We start from the raw sequence: 26,469 nt of genomic DNA on the forward strand, positions 1-26,469 counted from the left end.
TGCGTATCCACCAACCGATCTTGCGACCGATCGACCGAACGACCGATCGACCGACCGACCGACCGACGTCCCTGTCTCCACGTCGAAGTTTACAAACGAGAGAGAGATAGAGAGAGAGAGAGAGAAAGAGTGAGCAAGGCAAGGAGAGTAAGGAATGGGAGTAATGGGAGGGGAGAAAAAGAGAGAGAGAGATAAAAGTAGAAAGAGAGAGAGAGAGAAATTCGATACGAATAGAAACAACGATGGAAAAGAAAAAGAGGTGATTATTTATCCTGGATTCAGCGGAATGTCCGCAATCGCCGAGTCGAGTTGCTTGCTTGTTTGCTTGTTTGCGTGCGTTCTTGCGTTCGTGCGTTTTGGCCGTGCAATCAATCAACCAACCAACCAACCAACTAACCGATCGACCGACCGATCAACCAACCAACCGACCGACCGACCGACCAACAGACCGACCAACCGACCGACCGTCCGTGCGGCAAAGGTAAGTTAAACTGAGAGCACCGGCGCGCCTACGGTATAAACGAGATTAAAGCCCCGTACCCGCGGTAACGTAAAGCTAGCCAATCACGTACTGGCTTTGAACTACTTGGCCAATCACAGGACACCGTACTCACCTGGCGAACGGTTAGAACCCAGGTGCGGCCGTTAAGGCGCCATTGCCTGGCGTTGGCACGTTACCTGCTCTCCTCGCTCTTTCATTCTTTCTCTCTCTCTCTCTCTCTCTCTCTCTCTCTTTTTATCTCTCTGTCTCTCTTGGCCAACGCGGCATGAGTGGGACGAGAGGGGAGAAAGGAAAGAGGTAGGGGAAAAGGTGGTATACGGCAAGGAGAGAGGCTTCGGAGACCGGTGCGTTCTGCGATGGAAAGAGATAGCGATAGTTAGATAGAGAGAAAGAGGGAGAAAAAGAGAGAGAGAGAGAGAGAGAACGATACTATACTCACCGAGTCGCGAAAGAAACTCGGTGATAGAGCGAAACGAACGACGAAAGTGGCCCACGATCGCCGAAGGAGAAACAGAGAGAGAGAGAGAGAGAGAGAGAAAAAAAGAGAGAGAGAGCAAGTTTATTATACGCTGCGACACGAGCTCTGAAGTGAAAAGGAGATAGAGCGTGATACGCAACGGTGAGTATCGTATAAGAAACAATACGATGTTAATATCCAATGGAATATATAATACCTAGCGTATGGTGATACCACAACAAAAGAGAGAGAAAGAAGATATTCGCGAATCTCCCGTCGTCCGGTTATTACGAATCGAATTCGCTCGATGACTAAAAGTTTCTTGCTCGTTCCCTCGGCCGACGTGGGGCGTCCTTAAGGTCGCGAGCATCCACGTAACTCGATACGCCGGTTTCTCTACGGTTGGCAAACGTTCTTTTTCTTTTTCTTCTTTTTCCTCCTTTTTCTTTTTTCCTTTTTTCCCCGTTTTTTCTTAAAGCACTTTATTCGTCGCGCGCGCGCGCCCCCGTAGTTAAAAAAGTTTAACTCCTCCTCGAGTTTTCCAACGTCCCTTTGATATTATCGCGATATAATACAAAGAAATACGTATGTTGATATTATTACATTGATTTCGTTTAAAGCCAATTTCGAATATCGATCGATGTTTTCTATAAAAAAGAGAGGATGGGGAGGGAGGGATGGGGAACGATGGCAATCTTTTATTGATCTATATTGCTCCTATGAAATTAATTGACGTCTTTAAGATCTCTCTCTCTCTCTCTCTCTCTCTCTCTCTCTCTCTCTCTCTCTCTCTCTCTCTCTCTCATACGTGTAATTTTTTTTCTCTTTTCTCTTACGACGTAACGTTTTCGCTTAGTGTCTCCGCGAAATACGAACCTTCCGCGAAACGTATATACCGGCTTTCACGTGATAATATTTCATCGACACGCGAGACGAACGTTTCCCGGAAATATGTACATACGTAATTCGAAGAAGGCGCGGGTTCCTCGACAGATTCTGCGTCTCCTTTTCTCTCTCTCTCTCTCTCTCTCTCTCTCTCTCTCTCTCTTTCTTTCTTCATCTCTCTTTCTTTCGTTCGTTCTTCTCTCGATTACGTTTAATAGCCATCGGTGCTGACCCCTACCGACCAATGTCGAAAACATTATTTTGTCTCTTATAACCTTTAAATATTCAACGTACGATGCCACTTTACTTACACACACATAATAACTTTCCCAGGTATTTCATTAATTTATTGTGCTTTCCCATAAATAAATTTTTTCCATAATTATATATATATATATATATATTTCTCTCTCTCTCTTTTTCGATGTATCGTCGAATCGTTATAGAAATGTAAAAGAAAAAAAGAAAAAGAACCTCTCCGATCTTTCTCGAGGGGTATCCAATGACAAATAAAGGATTGGTTTCAGATTCGATAAGAAGTACTCGCGGGGCTGCGTCTCAAGAATGTCGGTGTTTCAAGACGAATACATATATAGAAGAGAGTCGGAGAAGAGTCGAATAGGGTGGAGGTGAAGAAGGAGGTGAAGGAGGAGAAAGAGGAGAAGGTGGGGAAGAGTCGTTATCTAAATTACTCTATTTTCTCGAGGGTCGCTCTAGATGGATTTTTTCCCTTTTCTCTTTTTTTTTCTTTTTTTTTTTTTCTTTTCGTTCGACCAGAACGCCGGTATCGAATCAAGGTGGGTGTTCCTTCTATCTATCTCTCTCTCCCTCTCTCTCTTTATCTTTTTATCTCTATCTCTCTTTCTCTTACTGTTAACGAAAGAAGTTCATTTTATTTGATGCGACCAACAAGATTTTCGATATTAAGAAGAGACTAAAGTAACGTGTACAGCTTGGTAAATGAAGTTCCGTTAGGGAATAGTTGTAGATAGTTAGACGAAGCGATCAGTCCATCCACCGATCCATCCAACCATTCATCGAGAACGTTCACAATTTTCTGATAACTATTATATTAAATTTAGTATAAGAAAGGAAAAAAAGTTCTTTTCGAGTTTCTTATAACGTCGTAAGCTTCCAACGATGCGAATGATGTTGCCTACTATAAAAACAATTGTGAAATTAATTGAACGCGAAAGGAAAGGAAGGATGTGTATCTATGTACTCTGTACATATATATATATATATATAACTGTTATATTATTTATCTCCATTTTCTTTTTTTTTGTCTTTTACTTTTTTTATTTTAATTTTTCTTTTTCTGTAACATCGTATCGAAAATCTAAAAGCTTACATCGAGTTCATAAAGTCCTTTGATTAAGTATCCTCGATAAAGAGAGAGAGAGATGGAGTGAGAGAGAGAGAGAGTTTTCTATCGGTACGAAGAGAAGACAAACGATATAATAAAAAGAATGAAACAGCATGTATAACGTAGTTTATCGAGTTTAATCCTTATCTATTACGATACACACATCCCTGGTAGTCTTCTAGGATTTTTCAACGTTAAAGTGAATTCCAAGCTTAAAACACAACAACGTGAACCATACTATTTCTCTTACCTCTTTCTCCATCTAATGAAAAACGTTCGTCTATTATATGTTACTTCTCTTTAAATTGCACTTGCGATAAGCATTTCCTTGTATATGCATGTACGTTTGCGTGCATGTGTGTGTGTGTATGTGTGTGTGTGTGTATACGCTTAGCGTATATTTATCGATGCTCGTTCATTGAAAATGCGAATGACTTTAATGATTATGGTTGAACGTTAATGATCGGATAATAAAAGAAATAAAAAAAAATTAAAGAGAACAGTGGGAAATAAAAAAAGGAAAGAGTTAAAAAAAGGTTTTGTATATATATATATATATATGTATATATCTGGTATGCATTGTGGTCTGTGTCCCATGAAAGAGAGGATGTGTTCTCTCTCTCTTTCTTTCTCTCTCTCTTTCTCATTCGTATAATACGTACACACGCAGGTACGTGTTAGTTCTATCCTTCTTCGACAACTTAATGCACGGTAGGCCTACGATCCTTCAGATCGGTGAGACAGGGACGATATAGGTGGAATGTTAATTTCGAGGAGGGGAGATAAACTGCTGCCGGATATAACAGGTGATAGAAAGAGAATGAAAGAGATAGAATGAGAGACAGAGAGACGGTATCAATGAATGAAAACGTACTATACTCGCCTCGTGTTTGGCGTAGTATTTGCTCGTTCATTCGTCTCTACTTCGAAGTATTTGCGGCTTTCAAAGTCCAACGATAGGCGGTGACGAGAAGGAGGAGGAGAGCGACGACGATGGGAATGGTGGTTTGTCTCTCCTCCTTTCATTCCTAATTAGACACCGAAGATTTGTGAGAACGAGACACTCGATATATTCACCGTTACCTTTCCTTTTCGTTTTGCCAAACTGTGTAAGCTAATCCAACGTGGCACAAGATTTCGGCAAGATATCGTCTATACTTATAGTATTTTTTTTACACTCTTTTCTCCCAATAGTTGTTATGGGTGGGGGGGAGGGGGAGGCCCAGCGTTTTTATACTATTTTTTTTTATACTCACGTCCACACGTAGATTTACAAAAATAAAAGAAATTTCTTTCTGCTCCCTCATTCTCTCCCTTTTAACGCCCTGATTTAATAATAAAAATAATGTTCTATCGTTTTTCTTTTTTTTTTTTTTTTTTTTTTTATTAGTGCAGTAATTAAAATTTCAACCCACGTTTATTTTTTCCTCTGATGGTATTTCGCACGACTATATGTAAGTGCGATCTCGATCTTATACTATTTTTTTTCTCCCTCCGTTTATTCTTTTCTTTTCCCTCCATTCTTTCCTGAAATACGTACGAGGGATATATCTAAAGGCGCTGTTTTAACACCGTAGAAAAATTTCGTTACGTCTCCTTCTCTTCCTTCAAAAAAAAAAAAAAATATAAATAAATAAATAAATCCTTCGTCTTTTTACTCCAAACAGATAAAATTATTCAAATCATTCGAATTCCATCGTTTTACGATTAATTAATTTATCCAATGTTTCTAGTTCTTCGTTTCTCCCCTTTCATAATTGTCATATCTTTAATGAAAATAATTTACGTACAACCATCGAAATTATATCAAAATAATTGTTCGGTAGTTCCAATGTGTATTAACGAGTAAATGAGTGAGTACTTACGTACTCAATTTCTTCTTGTTGACCCGGTATCGATACTTATCGTTATTACGGTCGAGTCCATATCCGCTACTTACCGTCAGTATCGAATATCGATTGATACCAATGATGTTGACCAATAGCAAATGCACCGATATCGATGTCTATGACCGAGATAGCACGCTTTCCCTCTTGGTATCGTCTATCCGTTCAAAAACTGGTAACACGAAGCTTAGAACGCGACGCTGAAAAATAACGAGAAAGGGAGAAATTTTATATACCTATATAGTAACTATTCCTTGATAAATGTTTACCGGTGAAACCCATTATTATTATATTGTCCTACGGAAATACGAACAATATCTAAAACGAAGCCAACCGAAACGGGAAATTACTTTTCAGAAAGGTCAGGGAAAGCAAAGCTGAGGGAGAGTGAGTGAGAGAGAGAGAGAGAGAGAGAGAGAGAGAGAGAGAGCACCGAATGAAAATAAATTTTCTTGGAAAAGATTTTGGAGGGTAATAAGGTTTCTTATTTCTTAACACCCCTTAAATGACACACCTTAATGATCGACTTTTGTTTAAACTTGGAAATAAAGGAAATGAAGAAAGGGGGGTAAAAGAGAGGGAGAGTTTTGCTTTAAAGAGAGAGTAACACTTATATTATAAATGATGAAGAATCAAAAAGAAAAGAATGAAGAAAAAAAGAGAAATATATTAGGATTAATTCGAAAGTTTGTTAATGATATTGACGATCGATCGATCTTATTTCTTTTCTTTCTTTTTTCTTTACAGATTCTAAAATTACAAACTTAAGTAGATCAAACTTTTAGTCTATCTAGGAATATTTGGGACACCCCGTAGATAGCGATGGAAAGTAAAGAAATATGAAAGACGCGATGTATTGGAAACATGAATGATTCACGGGCAAGCGTACGCACGCTTCGAAGGGATATCGATAAGTGAAATATAATGTGAAGTATAAAGTCTCCACCTATATTTCTCTCTCTTTCTCTCTCATTCTCACTCTCTCATTATATATGATTTTTTTCTATCGGTAAAGCCTTCCGGAAAAAATCGCGCACATTTCCTCCGCCCTCTCTCCTTTCCCTTTCCTATTTCTCATTTACCATTTTTTTTTCAAACAATACATAATTACATGCATTATAGGAATCATTAAAACCATCTCATCCGTTCTTTCTTTCCTTTCTTCCGCTTCGTTAGACCAACGTTCTTTCGTTCTCCCGACGTCCTTTTTATACAGCTATCTCTCTAATCGTTCATCTCGATGTTGGTTACACGAGAACGATTACACCGATCTGCTTAATGATATTAAAATAAAAATCATTATATGTATTTACCGTTTGAATGTCAATATAAATCGTGTTACGCTTAATACTACGAATGATTTTTCCGAAATGTTACAAAGCTTAATAGCAGTAAATAAGTTAAGTTTCGAATTAGAGTAGGACGTTCATATTCCATCGATTAAATCGATATTCTTTCGGGAAGAGGATGAAGGAAGAGGGATGTTCGGAGGAAGGGAAGGAGGGGGGAAGGTTCGTAGAGGGATATCTCGTTCCCTTAACGATCGCACTAAATTTCTTTGGTCGTTCGTCGATACGATATGCATCTTGATTAGCGACACGTAAAAATATCGTTTGAAGTTTCGATGATTGGATGGGAGACATTCAATCGAACGAACGCGTACATCCATCTACAGTATTGTATATATTTGTGTGTGTGTGTGTGTGTGTGTCTAGGAGAATTGCGTAATTATTTTTTTCGTTCTCCCTTTTTATTACATTTGTTTCTACCTTGTAAAATAAGATATAAGGATTTTATGTAGCGCGAGAATGGAGATCGAAGATCAAGAGAGACGATCAATAGAGTAGCAGTAGTATATCGGGATTATCGAAGAAAGAGATTTTTCCATTTAGAGTGATCGATAGTAACCACTTATGGGGGCTTCCTACGTATTTCAGGATAAAGCTCGTATAACTAGAATCGAGGTCACTGGCAGCGATACCGATGACGATCTCTCATCTCGACGGTTGAGGAACGGCGAATAATAAGAAAATGAAAGAGAAGAGAAAAATGGATGATAAGAGAGGAGAGGAAAAGAGAAATTGTGGTACATGCGAGAAAGAGAGAGAGAGAGAGAGAGAGAGAGAGAGAGAGAAGTGAGCTATAGAAGACATTGTCTTCAGGACGATCTTTGTAACGTTCTCTAGGAAAGGTTCTCTAAAAGAAGGATAAAAAGAGAGAAAGAGAGAGATATAGATAGAGAGAGAGAGAGAGAGAGAGAGAGAGAGAGAGAGAGAGAGAGAGAGATAGAGAGAGAGAGAAAGAAAGAAACGGAAAGAGATATAGATAGATCCATCGTGTTGAATAATGCAAAAGAGGATCGCGTGGATTTTACAGTGGCTACATTCACTGGTAAAGCTAGCTATATGGTTTTATTCGAAACGACGGATATAAAACGTTGATCTCTACTCTCCGTGTACTCACGGATGCTACAAAAATCGTGCTTACGAGGCGTAATAATTCTCTCTTTCTCTCTCTTTCTTTCTCTATCTGTCTCTATCTGTCCCTATCTTTCCTCTTTATTATTTATCACCCTCGTTTGGTGGTCAGACGGTAGAAAACAAGAAAGGCTTTCGAACTAGTCCAGACAAATATTCATGGATACTGAGTATTCCTGGCAAAGACTTATGTAGATCGGGATAGGAGGTATAACTGTTGAAACTACGTTCTGGAAAGAGCGAAACTCGAGTACTATGCTGCTTCAAAACGTAAGAGAGAGAGAAAGAGAGAGAGAGAGAGAGAGACTCGTAATTAAATATACTGAATAACTAAAGCGGAGTATGCTGGAGCCAATATTCTATACGGTCGAACGAGAACGAGGAACGTTTTGCTCGTTCAATATCGACTCCGGAGGAAAACGCATTGGAACGCGACAACCCACGTAGATTTTCCGCTAGGTTTTGTCCTTTCTTTTCGCGATTGCAATTGCAATTGCGATTGCGATTGTGATTGTAACAGAAAGTGAAAAGTATGTCCCTTCCCCTCCCTCTCCCTAACGATTCCAACTGATACTCAAGAAAAATCATTTTTATTTATTTATTTTTATATTCGTTCCACTTTTCTTTTTTCATTCTCTTTCTTAATTTTTACAAAATATTCTCTTTCATTTTGCTTTTCTACGCAATCATAAAATCGATTAAATGGAAATAAAAGGAAGGGGTTGGGTTTAAGGAAGAGAAGAGATAAGTACTGGTTATTATATGTATATTTTTTTTCTGTTTTGTTTTTCTTTTTTCTTTTTAATCTTTCATGCGTACTTACACACAAAAGACACGGGCTGCCCACGTGACCGAATCTCCCGTCTCTGCGACAGGGACAAACAATGTGTCTGCGGCCACGTTGGGCGCGGCCTAAATAATAGCGCCAGATATAGGTACTTACGTGTACATACGTATGTATGTGCATGCGCATTCGCTCTCTCTCTCTCTCTCTCTCTCTCTCTCTCCCTTCCTTCCTTCTTTTACCCTCTCTCATATCGTACATACGTAGATCGTAGGAGCGACACGTAATTATTACGACGGTGATCGTGAGTGTAACTCGATAGCACTATGTTCTACATACTGAACTATTGGCGCCGAGCTTTACGCCTACTGTTACCTTCTCTTTCTCTCTATCTTTCTTTATTCTATATTTGACGTGATGTGTCAGTGTAAACATATCTACATAAGTTAAGTTACCCACATAGGTGATATTCAAAGATATGAAACGTTTTCACGCACGCCCATTATTCATGCGATATTATACAAGAGTCAACGAATGATTGTTGAAATCCCGAAAGATTTTTTTGTTTTGGTTTTTTTTGTTTTGGTTTTTTTTTTTTTTTTTTTTAAATCAACTCCGACCCTCGGCACGTGTTCGTGACGGATCGTGAAACGAAATTAGAAAAAAAAAAAGAAAAAAGATAGGGAAAAGAAAAAAAATAAAAGGAAAACCTTTCAAAGGGTTATCAAGATAACGAATGTAATTTTAACGACGAGAATGCAATTAAAGTCATCGTACCGTTAATGCTTGCAACCCGTCAGCAGAATTACGTGCTCGATAGACAGACAGACAGAGAGAGAGAGAGAGAGAGAGAGAGAGAGAGAAAGCTTTTCGAATGAAGTTCAGCCTACCGCAAAAGTTGAAAATTTCCTGGCACACCGAATAGTACACGGTCGAGCGCGTTACCATTACAGACTACCATCGCGGCTCTAAACTTTGATCATTACTTTCCTATAGAGGATTGTTTTATCAACAATGTTTGATTATCGTTCGATATTAATTGCGTCAATTTTCGATAATATTACATGGACCAAAGAGTGAGATCAAAATAGATTTTAATTAATCGCGATACACTTTATTTCTATTTATATTCGAACGTGTATTTCATTTTAATTCAATACTTAATTCAGAGGTCGTCTTACTTTTAAAATATTAATGTAAAATGTAGATTGAGCAATCTCTCTCTCTCTCTCTCTCTCTCTCTATATATATATATATATATATATATATATATATATATATATATATATTTCCATTCGCCTCGTTTCTATTCAATTATTCGGAAACAGAAAAGAATAATCCTGAACGCGAAAAGGTGTATGGATAAAAAGAGTTAGAGGAGAGGAAAAGAAAAAGATTTAAAAGAAATAACGAAAAAGAGTTCATCATCGACTATATTTATTACTGTTGGGGATAGGAAAGGAAATTTGATCGTAGTCAAGAAATTTCGAGAAAAGTATTCTCGTTAACGAAGAAACACGATAATATTTGCTTGCCATCGTTGTCTCCATTCTGTCTTTTACATTTTATTAAAAGAAAAGCTACGGAAATTAGTATCCGGAGTCGTTCGACTTTGAAAATGTCTTGTATAATAACTACAAAGTGTGATAGTATTTATGTAACATTATATATATTTATACGTATATATATATATATATATATATATATATATATATATATGTATATATATATGTATATATATATAAAGAGTAAAGAGAGAGAAAGAGAGACGAGAGTGCTGTCAGAGACAGTTCTCGTTCGACGATCGTTAATCTCACTCAAGTTACGACAATGACGGATAGAGAAGTTTCTTTCTAAGACACCCGGTATACGTGTATGTGTGTATATATATATATGCATGTATGTATATACGTATGTATGTATGAGAGCGAAGATGCCAATAGTAAGTTAGGATGCTGTTGTTGTATTCGTGCACATACTCACCTGAGACACGTCTTCGTAATACTAAAGTCGACTAAAGTTTTGGCAAAAGAGTAGATAAGAAGGAACACTTTCCGAATTCATTTTCGTTCTTATTTTTTATTTCTCCCTTCTTCTTTTTTTCTTTGTCTTTCTTTTCTTTCTTTTTTTTTTTGCATTGAATCATTTTATGAAAATGCATTAACTCCTCGTTCGTGGTAACATTTTTTTAATTCCTTGTACGTTTAAAACAAGATTGTAAAAAAGAAAAAAAAAAAAAGAAAACAAAAATAAAAAAGAAATTAATCTGATTCGTTTTAGAAACCCAGATTTTGCGTCCACGCGTCACTTGGCCCGACTATCGGATGAAATCATTAATTCCCATTGTGAATCGATATGGATTTGCGTGGGATAGGAAAAGAAAAAAGAAAAAGTGAAAAGAGAGAGAGAGAGAGAGAGAGAGAGAGAGAGAGAGAGAGAGAGAGAGAGAGAAAGGGAGAGAGAGAGAATAAAAAAAGGAAGAAAGAAAGAAAGAAAGAAAGAAAAAGGAGAAAGAATAACGTGGAAATAAATTCGAAAAGAATAGAAAATTGGAGAGGAAAAAATACGAACCGTGATATGCCCGTCGAGTTACAGAATATTTGCATTCGATATATCAGTATTACTTTTTATTTTATTTTTGCAAACAAGAGAGAAAATCGATTCTTTTTTCTTTCTTTCTTCCTTTCTTCCTTTCTTCCTTTCTTTTTCTGTTGTATCTTTCTTTCCTTCTTTCTTTTTCTGTTATTTCTAGCTCGCTCGTATTTTTTAAACGATTCTGTCGGTATTGAAGAATAGATAGAAAGAAAGAAAGAAAGAAAGAAAGAAAGAAAAAAAATAAATAAAAGAAAAATCAAGAAAAAAGAAAAGAAAAAGAAAAAAGGAAGGAAAAATAAGGAACATAGCGAAGAATGAAAGGACAGATAAGTACGTAACTCGTTTTACGGATCGACGAGTCCGATCTAGGGGTGGAACCGAAATCGTTGTTCGAATTCGTGATTTTCTTTTTTCTTCTTTTTTTCTTTTTTTTTTTTTTTTTCTTCTCTCTGTATCGGACAAACTGAAGGGAAAAAAAGCTTTATCCAGAGATCGTGTTGTGTATATATATATATCTATGTATGTATGTATGTATGTATGTATATACAATATAAATACATCATGGGATAGTATCGTAATATCATGTCACCGGATTTGAAAGCACGTGTACTACTCGTTCGGTCATCCCCCCTCTATCCACCCTCTCCTCTCCACTCTTATTCCTTCTTCTCTCTTCCTTCTCATCCTCATCCTCGGCCTTTTGTTTTTTTTTTTTACTTTAGCTTTTTTTCCGATCGAAGCTGCAGGATTATCAAGAAATGCGAATACCCATACGAATTTTTACAAACGATCGATAAAATTCGCTCTAGGGGAAACCAAATTTCCTTGGGTTCCTTCACGATAGAGAAAGCTTTCCTGCAATATCACTGATGTTACTTTGGAAAAATCAAACACGCCGAACTAGAGTTTGATAAAATGAAGAAGTGAAGGAAGAAAAAAGGAGAAGAAGGGAACGGACGCTTTAATACGAAGCTAAAGTTTTCTTGGCCATTGGTAAACTTCCCTTCGAAGCCAGTAATCAAGAATAGATATCCATCGAGTTGAAAAATCTTGATGAAAGTAAAACATCTCTGGGACAGATATGAAAAAAAAAAAAAGGAAAAAGAAAGAAAAACGACATGAAAAAAAAAAAAAAGAAAAATTATATAAAAAGAGATTCTCAACTGTATGGGATCGATCGATCGTTCTATATCTCGATATAACTTTTCTATCTTCTTTATTATCGAAGGGTATTGGATTAGATTAAAAAGAAGAAAGAAAGAAAGAAAAAGAAAAGAAAAAAAAGAGAAAGAAAAAAAGCAAAAAAAAAAAAAAAAAAGAAAATGAAAAGAATAGAAGAAGAAGAAAAAGGAGAAAAATAAAAATGGTCTTTTTACGTCTGATTCTCGGGAAATTTCAAACGCGACATTCTTTCTGGACATCCTCTCAGCCCTCCCGTTGCTTTTCACGTAACGTAGTGCTCTTCGGAGGGAGACACGGATTTATATCGTCGAGGCTGGCTCTAGCATCTCCTTTTTCCGTGTCTCCAACTCGAATAAGCCGGCATTAACGCAACGAGTAGCTTTCCACGCGCGTAATCCTCGTGCCTGCAGAGGTCCGACAATTTACACTTATACTTTGAGGACAAATAATAGTGTGTGTGTGTGTATGTGTATATATATATATGCGTCATTGACCCTCGAGATATCTCGACGATTATGCTTACCCTCTCTCGATCTGTCCTTCTTACGCTCGCAAATTTGTCTCTGTTTCTCTTCGAGACAACTTATGGTCTTGGTAAAAGGAAAAAAAGGGACAAAAAATAAGAGGAAAGATAGAGAGATAGAGAGAGAGAGAGAGAGAGAGAGAGAGAGAGAGAGAGAGAGATCCTCTCGGGATCGTTTTCCAAAGGATTCGCCATTTTTTTACTCTTGTTATTGACGTAAGAAAAAAAATAAAAGGGAAAACATTAAAATTGATTAGAGACTTAAATCGTTTTAATATGCGCTTAAACGATCGACGCGACACCGTTATACTCGTAAATCTTAGAAACGAGATCTCCTATCCGTGCGAGATTAAACCAAGTTAGATATTATGAATTTTTCGAGTATAATTAGGTAATCTCAACAACGAGTAACGAGGGAAAATCTTTGCATAATGGTTGCTAAGACCGTATCCGTCGTAAAATCGTTTATAACACGCTATAACTGAATTGCGTTCTTCCGTGAACAAATAAATATGATAAATGCATCTCGCAAGTATACAGGATTTGCATCTACTCGCAAGCACACACACACACGCACACACACACACACACACACACGTATCTAAGAATGAATCTGTAAAACCAAGGAATACATTTAAAAGGTATTATTTTCACTCGTGGTATCCGTCCACTTCTCATTTACACACAAACTTTTTATCTTTCTTTTCGTCGAAAGTTCTTCGAAGAATCTCACGATAAACTGGAAAAATGTGAAACGTTTCCGCGCGTTAAAGTTTACTCCCGATAAGTTTGTAATTCGAGCGATTTAGAAAAACGCTTCTATCTCATGGAAAAGAGAAAAGTTTCTTTTACGTTGCGGAGATAGGAAATTTTTTTTTCTTCTTCTTCTTTTTTTTTTCTTTTTTTTTTTCTTTTTTTTTTTTTTTTTTTACTTTTCTTTCTTTCTTTTGCTCGTTCATTCGGTTCGTTCAAGTTCTTCTAAGACTGGGTATTTCAAAATTACGTGTCTCCTTCGAGTGGTCCCAATAGGAATGACTAATCAATGAGAGGATATATACCGAAATTGTGTTTATGCATTCGATCGCTCGTCAATCGACCTTTACTCCAATGTAAATTTTAACCATCTTCTCGTGGCGAGTTGTTGACTTGTTGAGAAACAACAAGGCATCTCCTCTCTCTCTCTCTCTCTCTCTCTGCCCTTTCTCTATCGCTCATATTAGAAGTGCCACCTACCTATCTATCTATCCCTTCGTCTACACGCTCGACGAACTATTAAACTTCGATGTTCAAAGTTTCTCATCGTCGTTTATAATCTATCGTAAATAAGAGAGTATATTACTTAACTATAGGATAAACTCAGGATGGACTTTTAAATTCGTATAGATTCGATGGGCAGCCAATAAATAGCTTCCTTAAGAATCGGGATAATCGTTGAAACGGGCTTTCGAAAGCTCTCCTGATCTTAATCCTCGGGCTCACTTTGGAAACATTTCAAGTAGTAAGGAAGATGCGGTAAAGTAATTTAAAAGTCGTTATAAAAGCACTTACCCTAATGGAAAGGCAAATAGGATTTTGGAGAGCGTTGAGTTTGCATCGGTTTAAAGAAAAGGAATCGTATGCTTTCTTTTTGTTTTCTTTTTTCTTTTTCTTTTTTTTTTCTTTCTTTCTTTCTTTCTTTCTTTCTTTCTTTCTTTCATAATTCCATTTCTTTGCTTTTTTCTTCCTCTAAGCACATTAACGATCTCTTGGAAGAGAAAAGAAGAGGAGGATGATGGAAAGCGCGCTACTCAGATATAGAAAAGACCATAGATAGTTCGAACTTTCTTTCTATTATTGTTTTGTTTTTCTTTTTGTTTGCTTCTTTTTTTCTTTCTCTCTTCTTTTTTTTTCTTCTTCTTCTTCTTCTTTCCTTTTTTCTCGCAAAACTCGAAGTACCGAGATAACGCGCGTTAAATGAAAACTGGGAAAAAGTAAGTAAGTACGTGTTTCCTTTGGAAAAGTCACGAAAAAGAAAATGAAGGAGGAGAAGAAGAAGAAGAAGAAGAAGAAGAAAAGGAACAAGTAGAAGAAGAAGAAGGAGAAGTAAAAGAAATAGAAATAGAAAGAGACGTTAAAAGATGGAAGGATAGCATCAAAAGTTCTTGTCGTTTATGTTCCCTTTTCGAACTCGTAAAGAGTCAGGAGCGTGAAGAGGTTAAAGGGGCATGGAATACGTGTTCGAAAGAGATAAATACACGACAGAAGAGGAAAGAGAAACAGGGAGAAACAGGAAGAGAGGGAGAGCGAGATAGAGAGAGAGAGAGAGAGAGAAGGGGAAGAAGATGACGATACGTCATGTCTAACGCGTCATAAATTCGTCGCAATGGAGCATAAAAAAGAAGGCACCATCCTTTATAACCATATAGAAGAGGAAAAGCTTTTTCACTCGAAAGCTTGAAAAAAAAAAGAAAAAAAAAAAAGAACAAGAAAGGAAAAACACCACGAAAATGTTAAAGGAAATGAAATCGTGACACGATTTTCATGCAAGAGAGACCACCCTTTTTTGCGTTTTCGAACGAACCACGCGAGTATGCAAAATGAAAGAAAGAAAAAAAACGAAAAGAAATAAAAAAGAATAACACAAACCCTCGCTTGCTTCGGCATATATATATATATATATTTTTTTTTTTTTTATAAATATTAAGTAAAGAAGCACAACTCCTAAAGGATTAATAATAAATAAGAGCATAGTGGGTCGGTTGGAATGCTGAATGAATTTTCATGTTTCACGTAGCGGTTAAAAAAAAAAAAAAAAAGAAAAAAAAAGAAGAATAAATAAAAAAAAAAGAAAACAAAAAAGAAACGGGAGAACACGGGACGTAACTTTTTCATAACCGGCAGCCTTTATTATTTCAACGTATAACAACAATAGCAACAACAACAACAACAACAACAACAACAACAATAACAAAAACAACAATGATGATGATAGCACGGGGAGGGGTTTAGGGGGTGATCAAACAGCAACGCGTGCAAAATGCCACTCCAACTTTCCGATTTCAATTTTCCTCCCTGTCCATTTTTTTTCGTTCGCATTGAAAAATTCATTTTAGAGGGTGGCATTATCGATACGAGTTGGGATGCGTAAATTCAACGTCGTAAATCAATGAATTACCACAAATAAATTGATTTTAATAAGATATAATTTATTCATTAATGTATCAATGGAATCAGAAGCAGAAGAGTAACAAAGTGAGAGAGAGAGAGAGAGAGAGAGACAGAGAGAGACAGAGAGTGAGTAGGTGAACAAATGATATCACTGTTGCAAGCTACTAATTGTGACGCAAAAGGGGCTTATCATCGATAATTGATAATAAAATTATTATACAAGGTATGACACTCGTCGACACGGTATTCTCCAAAGCGTTAATCTATCTCTTTCTATCTCTCTATCTCTCTATCTATCTATTTATCTATATATATATATATATATTTCTCTCTCTCTCTCTTGTACGCGTTTACCTGTACATCATCGTCTACAAAACGTTCATGACGTCGATGAATCGTTTCGCTTCTAACGCGAACGCATTTTTTCTCACGGAGATTGACATATTGACTGTGAATCAAATCGTTGAATTGAATTGCCGGTGATTGCGATGCATATAACATAAACCATTCGAATCGACCGAGTTTCAACAAGGCATCGTAAAAATCAATATCGAAATTATGTGACAGACATGAGAGAGAGAGAGAGAGAGAGAGAGAGAAAGAGAGGGAGGGTGATATGGTCGACGATAGGACAATCCCGCGATATTTTTTTTTTCTTTTTCGTCCCTCCCTCTCCTTCCATTTTTCTTTCGTATTTTTCGCTTTTGTTATCCAGAATCCTAGCGATTACGAATCGACCGATCGATTGATCGTATTAATCGCACGAAAGCGTCGCTTACCACTCTCCAGCGTGACATAGTTTTCTCCATGGGATTTATGTATGTATGTATATGTGTGTGTGTGTGTGTGTGTGTGTGTGTATGTATGTATGCATAGTTAAAGCTGCGAATCACAGTCCATCATAATGCATTATCTCTCATTTCTACTATACCCTCGTAATACAAAGTGACGCGCTTCCTTATATCGTAGAATAGTATAAGCGGAGCTTATACGGTAATCTTGTAGACATTCGCTTCCGCCTTTGATCCATCCTTTCTCATGGATCTTGTTCGTTATCGATCATACGTTTACAGCTTACGCATTATACTAATCGCTTCCTTCCTAACCTAAGGGTATCAGTCATTTCAATGTACATTTAAATATAATGGTCGGTACGATGCATTTTCTTTATTTTTAAGTAAAATAAAATATTACACGAAGAGTAAAGTAACGAATGAGAAAAGAAAAAAATCACATACACAGGGACGTACGCGTGCGCACGCACACACACGCACACACACATGCGTACACATATATCCATAGACGCATCCACCAAAGAAAGATCGAAGTTGTAAGACTCTTGTAGAATATTTTTGACAACGCAACCCTTTGGATTTAATCGTCGGGAGTTCCCGATTGCCGTGGAAGCCTTGTGACTCGGCCCGTTAATTGGATTTGACAGGAGGGGCAGCAAATTGAATTAGCAGACGATTCTCGGTTATTTACGTGTGTCAGGCAATTCTCCGTTGAACGCGTCAAGAGGGGTTCGGACTTTATGTCCGCTATGCTGTGCTTTGAGAGAGACGGATAGAGGGAGAGAGAGAGAGAGAGAGAGAGAGAGAGAGAGAGAGAGAGAGAGAGAATTGTGCTCGTTCGATGCTATACCATGGATGAAGTGTACCGCTACCATGGACCACCAGTCTCGTTAATCTAATATACAAGGTGTCTTCCTAGTAACATGTAGGATTTCAGTGATTCATATCAATAAACTTACTTATTTCGAAGATATCAAAGGTCCATAACTTTCAATCTAAATTTAATGATTTATTTTAATAAACAAAATCATAAATATAATCTCAATGACAAATCTTAAACGATTTTATATCTTTTATAAAACTTAAAGGTGTTAATCGAGACAACTCACTCAATCGAGTGACCTCCATCGTTTGTAGAGCGGGCGAGAGAAAAAAAAGAAAAGGTGAAGTAAGAAAGAAAGAAAAAAAAAAAAAAAAGAGAAAGAGAAAAAGAGTAAAGTAAGCACTTGCCGTCGCGCGAGCGATCACCTCGATTACAAAGAATACGGTATAACAGTAGAACGAAGTTTCTCAAGAGAGCGTGTGCCTGTACTTTCGGTTAGAGGATAAGAAAAGAAAGAAGAAAGAAGGTAAAGGAAAGAGAGAATTTGTCGAAAGGAAGGAAGAGAATGCTCGGAAATTCCCTGGGATACTTCCCATGAAGATATGTAATTAAAGCAACGAAAGACCGACGGATTCTTGCGCAACAAGCAAAGATCGATCTTTGCCCTCGAAATATAAATATAATAGGATGGAACGGAAGAAAATTCATCCACGTACTTACATATATATATATACACACAGACGCTTATATATATATATATATATATACATACATAAGACGTTCAAATAATAACTCATTGTTTTACTCTCGTTATTCCATAAGAACTGAAAGAAATTTTGTTGGTTTTCGATAACAAGCAAAACGATAAAATTTCGATCGTAAAACGTCATTCTTCTTCTCCCTCTTCTTCTTCTTCTTCTTCTTCTTCTTCTTCTTCTTCTTCTTCTTCTTCTTCTTGTTCTTCTTTCTTCATTTCTCTCTGCATAGCATTTAATTTACTATTTTTTAATTTACTATTTTTTAATTTACTAATCTTTTTCAGCAAAAGGAGCTTGATATAAACCTGTGCAAATAAAAAAAAAAAAAAAAAAAAAAAACGAAAAGAGAGAGAGAGAGAGAGAAAGTATACATCCTTGGAAAAGGGTCCTTAGAAAATAGAACGAGATGAAAGCGAATCTCTTGAGTAAGGGAAACGAGCTCGTGCAAAATGTGCACGCAAACTCTTTACACGTATTTCTCTATTACATTTTAAAGACTTCTTCTTCTCTGAGTAAAGGAATAGAGAAGAGCGTAAAAATGAAAACGATTCATGAACGTAATAATTTTGTTCGTAATAATGTCACGCGAACGAAATGATGTTTCGTACTTTTTTTTACCTTAACTAATGATTATACGGATACAAGATAATTAAGATCTAAAAAAAGAAAAAGAAAAAGGAAAGAGAGAGAGAGAGAGAGAGAGAGAGAGAGAGTGAGAGAGAGAGAAGAAAAGGAAAAACCAGAAATAAACATAATTACGTAGAGGTAGAAGATTGTAGTGACAGTTTGTTTGTGTGATAGTTTATTTGTTTGTAATTAGATTGTGTGACGTATAACCGTCTCAAATTTCCTCGTCCGAAATGCATTTACGAATAATATTGAATGTCCCATATTTACTTACATAGAAATACGGTGTGTTCGTATGTGTATGTGTGTGTGTGTGTGTGTGTGTGTGTGTGCACCTATATATCGAATTATTCTGTTAATTAGCTGGGTTATACATACTATTTACGTTGCATCATTTGATACATCATAAATATTACATGATTACCCTTGCCTTCTCACCAAATATATACTCTACGTACTAATAAACGTGTTAATTAATCGCATTTAATAAATCTCTCTCTCTCTCTCTCTTCCTCTTTCTCTTTCTTCCTGTTTTAAACTTAATGTTTCAAATAAATTTTCGACAGTTATTAATATATGTTGAAATATACGAGTTTACGACGAAAAACGTCGAAGATGGTAAAAAGGGCTCCTAATTAAAGGGATGAATAAAGAAAGACGGTTTGAGATGAGTGAGATTTAAAGAAAAAGAAAGAAGGAAAAAGAGGGAGAGAGAGAGAGAGAGAGAGAGAGAAAGAGAAAGAGGAAAAAACGGAAAGAAAGAGAGAAAGAAATACGCTCGGTTACACAATAAGGCAGTGGTGCAGTTAAAATTAGTCTCAAAGAACTTTAAGGCTATAGAGTTGCATTTGCGAGGTCATTGCACGAAATATTTTACTTGTGTATACGTATATATTTTTTTTCTTTTCTATTTATTTTTTATTTATTTTTTCTTTTGATTTCCACCTACAAAATTTCTTCACAGAAATTCTGGAACAATAGAGGGAGAAGTTATCGAAAGAAATCTCATTTTTTTTGTTTGTTTTTTTATTATTATTATTATTATTATTATTATTATTAATATTTACAAATTTCTTTATATTGTGATTAATGATTATTTATAAAATTAAAATTTATTTTTCCATTTGTTCTTTGGAAATATTTTTAAGACACGATGATTTACTTATTTATTTTTTTTCTTTTCCTTTTTTCTTTCTCTTTTTTTTTTTTTTGTTTTTTTGAATGCGTTTAAGATGTCGCTAGCGATTGGATGGACGAGAAGAAAATATTGTAGTATAGATGACGCTAGTGAGTCATTAAGAAGGTTCTACAATAATAACGATGTAGTTCGAAAATAAACACATGGTCTTTCATACATGCGGTCTAACCACGAATTCAATTTTTCGATTTGCACGCGAATGAAACGAAAAAAATGACTGAAGAAGATTTAAATAAAATACTTACCGATTTACGAGTGTCGAAGAGAAGCGGTGAATTAGATAACCATGAAAAGTTTATTAACCAACGTGATAAATGGAGGAATACGATAGATTACAGTGTATTAGAAACATGTGTCAAACATTACAATGAGGGTGTATGTATTTCTTTCTTTGTTTCTGCTTTTTCTTTTTTTTTTTTTTCTTTTTTCTTTATAACTTTTCAATGATTAGTTAATTTGACACACCGTATAAATGTATGTATATATATATATATATATATATTGTAGGTTAGATTGGATGCCCTCGCCCTTCTTGTTGAATCCAAAAAGAGTACATTAAAATTTACCAATGCCGAGTTAGATATTATATTTTTATTTCTAATGTATAATCTTGGAGAAAAGTTTGAATATGTGCCGTTTGTTAAAAAGGTAAGAGTCAAGTATTATATAGAAATGACAAGTAATTTATTTTTATAATTACTTTTTATAATTTAATTTTTTAATTATTTTTTATTTATTTTAATTACTTTTTATTTAATTTAATTACTTTTATTTATATTTTAATTTTATAATTACTTTTAGGCCTTGAAACGAATAAAGGATAGCTTAAACGTCATGAAGAGAACTTTACTGCAACAATCAAAAAGCAAGGTTAACGATTCGCCAGTAAAAATAGATAATTATGAAGCTTCTTATAAAGTTATTCATGAGATAGAAGTGTATAATGCATTCTTTTTAAATTTAAGAGATTTATGCGTAAACAATCTATATCCGGATGCCACGTATTCTCGTAGAAAGAATAGTTTGCAAATACTCTGCATTATGTTAGAATTTTTAGATCACGAATTTAGAGATATTACTTGGAATTCTAAACAAGCAGAGAAAATATTTATGTGCTTGCTATTAGACACATACGAGGCCAATAAAGAGATGGCTTTTAAAATATTGAAATCTATTAATCCAATTATTTTGGGTTTGGATGCAGAAAATCGTCTTTGTGAAATGATCAATGTTGCAACAGATCTGGGTAATAGTATTAGACCGATAGACAGTATAACTGCAGCATATATGTTTAAAATCTGTATGCTCTCGCCTTTATTGCAAAACGTTCTTTGCGAATATTATAATATGAATCAGTTTCCTAATGGAATTGTAGAATCTCATATTTTGCAGTTGATATTATTTCTGATAAGAAGATTAGAGGTATGTATTACGTTATACAATTGATTATACATTTTTTGTTCATTTATTCTAAAATCATATTTTAGGTATCTCTGATGGCAGCGAAAGAAAATATAGTAATGGCAGTTACAAGGTATTCCCTTTACGGATATCTCTTTTGTTTGAGAAGTTTAATATCCAATTGTGACTTGAGGTATTCACGAATTATCTTTTCATTTATTCCATTAAAATATGTGCTGTTATTCTATATGCATTAAGATTTGATATAGTATCGTAGGTACAGAAAAATTATGGCAAGAAACAATTTCTAAGCTTATATTGATGTGCTTTGAACTGAATAAAGTAGTTTCGATAATAGTGAATAATTCATCCCCTGAGGGACACTTACCAATGGATTTGAGTCCACATACTACGAATGGTTTATTTTTTAATCCAGAGAAGGAGATAATAACCCCACAAATGATACTTCTTTGTTCATGGCGTACGGTAAAAGAGGTCAGCCTTTTGTTCGGTCAATTGGCAATTAAATCAACCATATCTAGTCACAACGTATCAGGGGAACTATTGACTGAAAATCAAGTAAGATATATCAGATATTTACTACAATAAAATCATTATTGTCTAATCGTTGAAATGTTTTATTCCAACAATTGCTAGATTATCCAAATAGGAGAACATCTAGTCACTCTTCTTAGCGAAACAAAACACAGAGGTGCGTTTGAACAAGCGTACGTTGGTTTTAATCAATTATGCACTCGTTTATGGCGCATAGAGAATACTACTTTAAATCAATTACCAAAACTTTGGTTACATCAAATTTTGTTAGCGATAACTGGCCTATTGCCTGGTAATTTTAAATTTTGTGCAACCAGAAGAAGCGCAGGAGTACCGTTTATGGTTCAAGTAAGTTGAACGTATGGTTCCTTTTAAAGAAGAAAAAAAAAGAAAAAAAAAAAACAAATCATACATAATACATAGTTTCGTCTTATTATTTAACAGGCACTCGTATCTTCCGAACCTTCTATTCAATACAAGCCAGATATCTCGGCATTGCACTCTGTTATGAAAATATTGTTAGGATTCACTGAACTCGAGGATAACATAAACGTTTGGAAAGACATAAAACGTGTGGTTTATGAGAAAACTATATTTTCGGAATTCGAAAATTTTATCGATCTATCGAGAACGGATATAAACGAAAGTTCATGCGAGGATAACAAAATACAAGTTACCGAAATAAAAACTCACGCTTTGAACATTTTGAGAGCTTTGTTTAGACACTCCCCGCTGGGCGATTCCGTTAAAACTTTTATCGCCGATGGTGTAATAGCGGCATTTAAAAATTACGATGGAAAATCTTGGGCAGTAAGATCTTTTTATGATAGTTATTTTATTACGTCTTTATAAAATTTAATATATTAAAATTTTAAATTTGATCGATAGGAACGAAATGCAGCAACTTTGTTGTTCAGTGCACTGATCATTCGAATTTTCGGCGTGCAAAGAACAAAAGATCATATCAATCTAACGGCGGACAACAAAATGACGGGTAAAATATTTTTCGAAAGATATCCTGGTCTATTACCGTTTATGCTGGACGAATTGCAAACTTTCGTATCCATCAACGAGAGTCTGATAAAGCCAAACATACAATCGATTTTGTTATTACTGTCGCGACTGTATCTCAGTTATAATTCTGACGGAGGCGATGTCAATTGGAAGGTCTCTATAAATTGTTAAGAAAAAAAAAAAAAAAAAAAAAAAAAAAAAAAAAAAAAAAAATATCAAAGAAAAAAATAATAATAATCTAATTGCGCGTAACGGAAACACGTAAGGATATACATGTGATTTTAGATTGACGAATTCATTCATTTAGTTTCTCAATGTGCGAAGTCACCTGTCTGCAAAACTCGCGAATTAGCAGCCAGAGCCCTCGTACCAATGATGACGGAAACAAGCGCTACTAATATTATTAAAAAATTGTTTGAGATAGTAACTTCTGGAGAAATAAGTCATTTGTCATTGAACGCTATGCACGGTTACATGTTACAGGTACGGTTTACAAAAGTCTTTTTATCCGTTATGAAATTTTTCATCTTTATAATCAATATCGTTCATTTTTATTAGATCCTGGAAATAGTAAAAAGGCTAAAAGTTATAAAGCAAAAGTTAATGTCCACGGATCTTTGTTCATTTTTCGAAGGTACAATATGGATTTTAAAGAACTTGGAGATATATAGCAATGGTCCAGTTTGCTTTCCATTAGCTACAGCTTACTTAGATACCCTTCACGAATTACTTAAAGCGGATTATAAGATGTAAGATATTCAGTTAATTGGATCGCCAATCTATTATCAAACATTTGAACGTTTCTTTTTCATTTGTAGGATTACGGATACGATCTTATTAAATATATCGAGTACATTAAAACGACACATCTTGGAACATAATATATTAAAGCAGGCACCGAGTCAAGAAATTTATAAAGTTTCTGCTGTTAAATTAATCGTTTATATAGGACAGAATTATATGTTTAATATTACGGCTAGAATACATTTACATATATTAAGCGTACCCGAACCCGAATTGCAAACGATCGCATGGTCGACGATAATAGAAGTTATAAACGGTGCTACTTGTCCTCACGAAAAGAGATTGTTGAACGATCGGGCTATCGACGTTGCTTGCAATTCTATATCTTATCTTCCTAAATATAATCCTGAATTGCAAGATGCGATTTTCGATTTTCTTTACGCTAGCTTAATGTTTATGGACAAATCTTCGACCACGGAGGATCGCTACGATAAACAAGAAATCTGTTATCTGGTCTTGAACAAGATGAGAATTAATAATCAGAGGCATAGTTATTGCGAAAGAAATAGTTACTTGAGATTGCTTGGTAAATCTTACAGCACATTGCATTGCGAATTGAAGGTATCAAAATATGCTTTAAAATAAATTGATAACTTACTGTGTCTACGTATGTACATATATATATATATCTGATTTAAGGACAATACAATTTCGATAGAATGCACGGAAGACGTTTATAGCAATTTTTGCGATAATTCTTGGATCGGTAGTTTAGAAGTGGATTTCAGAAGATCCGTCTTTGAAATAATGTATCAACTTTATTACACGAACACGGACGTTAGCCGGCAATATTGTAAGTACTTGACGAGACTTTATTACTTTCATTTTCATACGATTTCATTCAATGAAATTATTTTAATTTCGTAGCACCCTTGTTAGAATGGTGGACAACTGTTTTACAATTATTGGTCGACGATAACATGGAAGTAAGAAGAGAGGCATCTCGATTAGTTTGTAAAATCGAATCGAATGGTGCACTGGAATGCGTCTCTGCGATGATTCAAACGTTTTTCGAACAATTTTATAATATCGTTGGTACAAAATATCCAAGCGTTGCGGTAGTTGCGTTATTTTGTTGGGGCACATCGTTATCCGGTAACATGGATTACGAAATGGACGAGACCGATGTAAGTAAACGTTGCTTTACGTAACATCGTCATTTTAACATTCCCATGCAGTAATTATTTTTCAATTAGGTATTCAACAAGTGTAAGAATTACGACTGTTTCGAGCCAGTGCAATTGTCGAATACGTGCGTACAATTCATTAAAGCGATAACCAAACGTTATTCCCTCGATAGTCCATTACCGATGGATGCGATGCGCTGGTTGACCTTTCACCTGAATCTGGATCTAACGAAGGCTACGAGCTTTCGCAAGCTCGTATCGTCATACGGCGATTACGTACCTGTTATTGAAAAGCAACTACGTGATATCTTGGATCCAACATATAAGGACAAACTCCTTCAGATTTTGGCATACGAAAAATACGCTTCATTACATTCCCAGGAATGTTAGTCGTTAAAAAGAGATTTAATGTAAATAGATTTAAGTAAGACACATTGGATGCTATCCTATTTCGAGCTGAGAAATAGATAAATAAAGGATAATTTTCCAAAGTGCGTCTAATCTCGAACGTATTTACTTCAAAAAAAAAAAATCAATCATTTCTTCACAATTTCATAATAATAACAATAAGAATAAGAAAAAAAAAAAAGGAATATAGAGAGCGGGAGATGCGCGATGGGAGAAAGCGATGAAAAAAAAAAAAAAAGAAAAAAGAAGAAAAAGAGAAGAGAAAAAGAGAGAAAAAGAGAGAAAAAGGAAAAGAAAAAAGGGGAAAAAGTACGTGACGAGATAATCGATTCTCGATATAGGAAATTGACGTTATCGATGGCGACGACAGATCGAATTACCGTCTAACGTCGGTAGAGGGTGCGAGTAAAGGCGTAGTTCCCTCTCTCCTCCCGTCGTCGTTAGCTGCTGTCTCACTCAATTGCCGCGCTCGTCGCGTGTCGACGCTAGCGTCGCGGCTGGCCGTCCGCGTACTCCGGTCGTGTGTAATTTCGTCTCCTCCGTGTTAGATCGGCTGGTCCGCCCGTATTATTTTAACGCTTCTTTTTTTTTCGCGCACTCTTAGCGCGCGAGTAGTGACCTTCGCATAGGAGGAAGACTCGGTGCTCATTATATATCTCCCGTAAAAACGTCAAGGACATAAGGGCATTAAATATCGTACGACATTTGGTGACAGCGGGAAGGAAAGAGTGGAAAGCTCCTTTGGGGAAGAGGAGTTTTCTAGTGGCACAACATACATATATATATACACGAGGGTAGAGGGAGAGCAGTGTGAAAATAGTGTGCGTAGTCGGAGAAAGTGAACACGAGTCGAGGACAACGACGACGACGACGACGACGACGACGACTACTAGAAGGAGTAGGAGAAGAAGAAGGACGAAAACAATAACGACGACAACGACAATAACAACAACAACGAGGGATACGACGAAGACAAAAAGAAAAACGAGGACGAAGATAACGATATCGTTCACGACGGCGACGGCGACAAAGACGAAGACGCAGACGGCGACGGTGACGGTGGTGTCGGCACGCAGTACGCACGCACGCGTAGAGGAAGGGCAACAAATAAGAGGAGGAGAAGGAAGAGAGGAGGGAGGAGGAGGTGGCGGTGGTG

At 36.0% G+C, this 26,469-nt stretch overlaps 1 protein-coding gene and 1 long non-coding RNA gene across 3 annotated transcripts; one reads left to right on the plus strand and one right to left on the minus strand.

Moving 5' to 3' along the window:
- The first annotated feature begins 741 nt into the window (after positions 1 to 741).
- THADA (Thyroid adenoma-associated protein homolog) lies at positions 742 to 25,396 on the plus strand. 2 transcript variants are annotated; one of them, XM_035873969.2, is made up of 15 exons: positions 742 to 1,121; positions 20,039 to 20,379; positions 20,512 to 20,652; positions 20,806 to 21,426; positions 21,492 to 21,598; positions 21,675 to 21,984; positions 22,063 to 22,308; positions 22,405 to 22,770; positions 22,849 to 23,127; positions 23,260 to 23,457; positions 23,533 to 23,723; positions 23,793 to 24,339; positions 24,418 to 24,571; positions 24,646 to 24,905; positions 24,975 to 25,396. In XM_035873969.2, the coding sequence occupies exons 2-15, from the start codon at positions 20,218 to 20,220 to the stop codon at positions 25,293 to 25,295; spliced, it is 3,903 nt and encodes a 1,300-aa protein (XP_035729862.1). In that variant the 5' UTR covers positions 742 to 1,121; positions 20,039 to 20,217; the 3' UTR covers positions 25,296 to 25,396. The 2 variants fall into 2 exon arrangements, with proteins under 2 accessions (XP_035729862.1, XP_035729863.1); XM_035873970.2 differs by lacking the exon at positions 742 to 1,121 and having other exon boundaries at positions 22,849 to 22,954; positions 23,282 to 23,457.
- Positions 20,805 to 26,453, minus strand: LOC146873143 (uncharacterized). Its single transcript, XR_014981948.1, has 3 exons — positions 25,694 to 26,453; positions 21,794 to 21,973; positions 20,805 to 20,853 (listed from the first exon to the last, which is right to left on the minus strand). It is a non-coding gene; the product is annotated as an uncharacterized LOC146873143 (long non-coding RNA).
- Positions 26,454 to 26,469: the final 16 nt, after the last annotated feature.

This window comes from Vespa mandarinia, chromosome 3 (genome assembly GCF_050613455.1).
Source record: "Vespa mandarinia isolate Hongniang chromosome 3, ASM5061345v1, whole genome shotgun sequence".
Taxonomy (NCBI): Eukaryota; Metazoa; Arthropoda; class Insecta; order Hymenoptera; family Vespidae; genus Vespa; species Vespa mandarinia.